General features: G+C 39.0%; 1 protein-coding gene across 1 annotated transcript; it reads left to right on the top strand.

Annotated features, from left to right (window-relative positions):
• The first annotated feature begins 2,593 nt into the window (after nt 1-2,593).
• Nucleotides 2,594-4,897, top strand: LOC145054084 (uncharacterized). The gene is made up of 4 exons (XM_079002214.1): nt 2,594-2,726; nt 2,838-3,391; nt 3,437-3,657; nt 4,273-4,897. The coding sequence occupies exons 1-4, from the start codon at nt 2,594-2,596 to the stop codon at nt 4,895-4,897; spliced, it is 1,533 nt and encodes a 510-aa protein (XP_078858340.1).
• The last annotated feature ends 863 nt before the right edge of the window (nt 4,898-5,760 follow it).

The raw sequence follows: 5,760 nt of genomic DNA, 5'->3' as shown, positions 1-5,760 counted from the left end.
CAATGTGCAACAAGAAGTGTCGATCTTTTATGATGGGGTGAACGTCACCACTAGACAACTCCTTGACTCTCAAGGCCCCTTAACAAAGAAAAATCCAGTAGAAATTAAGGAACTCATTGAAGAATTCTCTAAGCACTCTAGAGAATACCATAATCCAACGAATGATGTAACGAGGGGTTCATCGAATGTAGCTTCGGAAGACATGTCGGTGGTTATGGCAATGTTGCACAATATGGATAGGAGGATGACTAAGATGGATCAAACAATCCATGCTATTCGGGTTGGGTGTGAAAACTGTAACGGGCCACATTTGACTGGAGATTGTGACCTTGATGAGAATGGAAACTCAAAGGTTCAAGCGTGCTTCTCGAGCGGTGATCATTTTGATGAAGATTGGAAAAAACCCAAGAAAAAATGATTACCTTATGATGAGTATAAAAAGGCCAAGGAGGAAAAATATGAACAAAAAGGAAGAGGATTTTACCAGAAAGAGGAACCACAGACTGAAAAGAAATTTGACTTCGAATCAATGCTGACACGATTTGCAGCCGTTTTTGAAAAAAGGCATGAGGGAACTGAAGCAGCAATTAAGGAACAACAAATAATGGTGAAAGAGCAACAAGCTATGATGAAGGAACAACAAGAGATGATGAAAAACCAGCAAGCATTATTTAGAAATCAACAAGCTTTAATCCTCAATATAGAAAAACAACTTGGGCAACTAGCTATGCAATTCAATGAAAGATCACCGGGAGGACTTCCGGGAAATACCAAACAAAACCCGAGAGGAGCTCACATCCAAGCCATCACCACTAGGAGTGGAAAAATTATTACTCATTTGACTCCCATAGACAGTAACAAGCCGGAGGTGGAGCAAGAAATTTGGGAGGAGAGTCAAGGAAACAATTCTGGACAATCACCACGACGTGGCATGAAGTTGAAAAGAAAAATTCAGAACCCGTAAAGCCATTCCACCCACCATTGCCATTCCCAAGTAGAGCAATTCAAGAGAAGCATGCTGAAGATTATCGGATGTTCTTAGATCACATAATGTCTCTTGAAATCAACATTCCCTTTCTTGAGGCCTTAGCTGAAATGCCAAAGTATGCTAAGTTTCTCAAGTACCTATTGACAAACCGCAAGAAAACGGAAGGATTATCAAAAGTAGTACTGAATGAAACTTTCTCTGCTGCAATGCTAAATATGCTACCGAAGAAGATGGGGGATCCAGGAAGCATAACTTTACCATGCCAATTCGGGAATCTAGCAACCAGTCGTGCTCTAGCCGACTTGGGAGCAAGTGTCAACTTGGTGCCATACTCATTCTACAAAAAGCTTGATCTTCCCGAACCAATACCGGTCTGCATGGTTATCCATCTAGACAATAAAACTATGACCTTTCCAAGAGGTATTTGTGAAGACCTACTAGTGAAAGTTGACAAGTTCGTTTTTCCCACGGATTTCATTGTGTTGGATATGGAGGAAGACGAGCAAGTCCCCATCATCCTAGGAAGGCCATTCTTGAGTACCACCCAAGCTTTAGTTGATATAAGAGAGTCCAAACTCACTCTAAGAGTTAGAAAAGAAGCGGTTACATTTGGAGTCAATCGGGCAATTCATCATTCAAGGATAAGTGATGATATGACATTTTCTGTTGATGTGCTAGATGAATTAATTGAAAAAGAGCTAGAGGGGTGGAAAGAAAAAGAGACCGAGGGATTTATGGTGCTTAAGGAAGACAATTTTGATCCCGAACTGGATATACAAGAACTGGAGAAACTATTAGAAGAAAGTGATTATGATGAAGCCATAAAAGAGGCAGAAGAGGCAACACAACGTGGTGAGGAGAACACGTCGTGGCAAAGTTTTTTTTTATGATCAGGAATTAAAAGTTCTGACACCACGACGTGGCAGGATTCCCACGTCGTGGTAAATGACGAAAGGCAGAAAATCGAGCTAAAAGCCCTCCCCGAACACTTGGAGTATGCATTCATTGAAGAAGGACAACAAAACCAGTAATCATGGATTCTCATCTTGCAACACATGAAAAAGAAAGCCTCGTAAAGGTACTAAAGAAAAGACAAGATGCTATAGCATGGAAGATCACCGACATAAAGGGATTAGTCCAGCTTATTGTTCCCATAAGATCAACTTAGAAGAAGGAGCTAAACCCATAGTACAACACCAAAGAAGACTCAACCCAAATATACAAGAAGTAGTTAAAAAGGGGGTTGTTAAACTATTAGATGTTGGTATTATTTACTCAATCTCCGATAGCACATGGGTAAGTCCGGTACACGTGTTACCAAAGAAAGGAGGAATGACGGTTATCACAAATGAAGCTAACGAGTTAATCTCAACAAGAACAGTAACCGGGTGGTGCGTTTGTATCGACTATCGAAAACTAAATGATGCTACATGCAAGGATCATTTTCCACTACCATTTAACGATCAAATGCTCGAGATGTTATCTGGTCATCTATACTATTGTTTCTTGGATGGTTTCTCGGGTTACTTTCAAATCCCGATTGACCCACAAGACTAATAGAAGACCACTTTTACATGCCCAAGTGGAACATTCAAATATAGACGCATGCCTTTTGGGTTATGCAATGCACCAGCTACTTTACAAAGGCGCATGATGGCTATCTTTCACGACATGATCAAGAAATTTATGGAGGTTTTCATGGATGACTTCTCGGTTTTTTGGTCCTCTTTTGGAGATTGTTTGTCCAACTTGGATCTAAGGCTAGAAAGATGTGAGAAGACCAACCTTGTCCTTAATTGGGAAAAGTGCCATTTCATGGTGAAAGAATGAATTGTGTTGGGACACAAAGTCTCAAGGTTGGGGATAGAGGTGGATAGAGCGAAGGTTGACACTATAGCTAAATTACCACCTCCAACAAATGTAAAAGGGGTGAGGAGTTATCTAGGACATACAGGATTTTACCGCCGTTTCATTAAAGACTTTTCGAAGATCACAAGGCCATTGACACAACTTCTTTTGAAAGATGCACCATTTGACTTTTCTAAAGAATATCATGAAGCGTTTCAATTGTTGAAGGAAAAGTTAACTAGTACCCCTATTATGATATCCCCAAATTGGAGTCTTCCTTTTGAGCTTATGTGTAATGCTAGTAATTATGCGGTGGGAGCTATTTTGGGCCAAAGAATTAACAAACATTTTCAACCTATCTACTATGCAAGCAAAACTTTGGACCCAACCCAAGAAAACTACACTACTATCGAGAAGGAGCTACTAGCGGTGGTGTATGCTTTTGATAAATTTCGTCCGTATTTGGTCTTGTCAAAGACAATTGTTTTTACCGACCATTCTGGCCTCAAGTATCCATTTGCTAAACAAGATGCTAAACCAAGATTGATACGTTGGGTCTTACTTCTATAAGAATTTGATATTGAAATAAGAGATAAAAAGGGAATGGAGAACGTGGCTGCCGATCATTTATCAAGATTAGAGAACCCACATTTAGAAGAATTGGAAGAGAACAAGATTGGAGATGATTTTCCCGAAGAATATCTTTTGGTTATAGCAGGAGAGGTACCATGGTTTGCGGATATAGCTAACTACCTAGCAAGTGAATACATTCCAAAAGATTTGACCCGACAACAAAAGAAGAAATTCCTTTTAGAAATCAAGTATTACTTTTGGAATAAGCCATACCTTTTTCGAAGTTGCGCAGATGGAATGATACAAAGATGTGTGTTCGGGAAAGAGAGTCGATAAATCTTGAAACATTGTCATAGCGGACCCACCGGAGGACATCATGGAGCACAATATACGACTAAGAAGATTTTTGATACAGGTTTTTATTGGCCTATAATTTTTAAAGATGCTACTTAATTTGTTAAGGAATGCGACTCATGCCAACGGACGGGAAACATTTCATCACGAAACGAGATGCCCCAAAATAGCATTCAAGTTTGTGAGATAATTGATATTTGGGGAATTGACTTTATGGGACCTTTTCCAGTGTCAAAAGGATATATATATATATATATATATATATATATTGGTGGCTGTCGACTATGTATCTAAATGGGCGGAAGCACAAGCACTACCTACTAATGATGCTCGAGTGGTGGTGTGGTTTCATAAAAAGTTATTTTCAATGTTTGGAGTTCCTAAAGCTCTAATTAGTGACCGAGGCACTCATTTCGCAAATGATCAATTGGCTAAAGTGTTGCAAAAATATGGTGTCCACCATAGATTCTCAACATCCTATCATCCCCAAACAAGTGGGCAAACTGAAGTTACAAATCGGGCATTAAAGAGGATATTGGAGAGATCGGTTGGAATAGAAAGGAGTGGTCGGACAAGCTTGATGATGCACTTTGGGCATTTCGAACGGCTTTCAAAACACCTATTGGTACTACACCATATAGGTTGGTTTATGGAAAGAATTGTCACGTGCCGATTGAAATAGAACATAAAACATTTTGGGCTTTGAAGATATGTAATTTTGAATTAGCTGAACTTCGTACCAACCGGTTAATGCAAATGAATGCCCTTGAAGAACTTAGAAACGAAGCATATACAAGTTCATTATTATATAAATATAAGACTAAAAAATGGCATGACATGAGATTGAAGTGTAATAAATATTTTCATGAAGGACAAAAGGTGCTACTCTTTAATTCAAGGTTGAAACTTTTTTTGGGTAAATTACAAATTCGGTGGGATGGGCCATTTGTGGTTAAACAAGTTTTCCCACATGGAGCTATTGAGCTTATATCAAGAGATGAGATCACTTTCAAAGTTAATGAACATAGAGTGAAGCATTATGAAGAAGGAATGCCAATTGAAGAAAGAGATGAGGAAATCGTCAAATTCACACGAGCAGAGACAACATGGAACGGGAAGGAGTCCGACTTATGACTCCCCAAAAAGAAGCGATTGCAGGAGGCAACCTGTGATTTTGAGTTTGCATTTTCTTTCCTTTTCTTTTATTTATTTTTATTTGTTTTATTCTCTCACTCTTCTGATTTTTCTATGAATTCGACGTGGGGTATGGCATAAAACGAGTGTGGGGTGGATGTTTTTAAGAGTTTAATAAATAAAATTGATTTTTAACCCACCATGAGGTGGTGATTTGTCTGAACACGAAAAATGGGGCATAAATAATATACCACAGCGTTGTGAATCTACCACCTCGTGGTAACGGAAATGACAACAGTCAAATTAGTTTTTTTTAACTATAGTCATAACACTTCACATTTTACTCCACCCATTTCTCTCATCGTGCCAGCCGCCCCCACGACGAACTCAACCTTTTTCCTTCAACTTCTTGCAATTCTTCACTAAAAGATATGATTTACTAGTGATTTCTTTACTCTTAATCATTTATTATGTTAGTATTGGGCATATATTTACTGATTAGAACACATTTAGGGCCGATTTTAGGAAACTAGGGTTCTGATTTTTGCAAAAATCAGACTCAATTTTGGTTGTTTTACGCCTTGATTTTGTTACCATTTTACTCCATATTATGCCTAGAACAAACCCTGAACTTCTATTTAGTTGAAATGATGTGAAATTTAGACCGATTTTAACCGGGTGTCGCGACTATATGTCGACCACGAGGACTCGTCGTGTTGGGTGTTTTTTCAAGGCCTTTTCTGTTGTCTTTTGATTATAAGAATGCACAGGGTTCTTTGTGTGTTCTTTGTGATTATTTTGTAGACATGGCCAGCCGACCAAGACGCAACCAACCTGGAAGTCGTCCCGACCAAGACGCTCAT

Source organism: Lactuca serriola, chromosome 1 (genome assembly GCF_051521515.1).
Source record: "Lactuca serriola cultivar US96UC23 chromosome 1, Lser_US96UC23_V15, whole genome shotgun sequence".
Lineage (NCBI taxonomy): Eukaryota > Viridiplantae > Streptophyta > Magnoliopsida > Asterales > Asteraceae > Lactuca > Lactuca serriola.
This window is presented reverse-complemented; position numbering and strand designations above follow the sequence as displayed.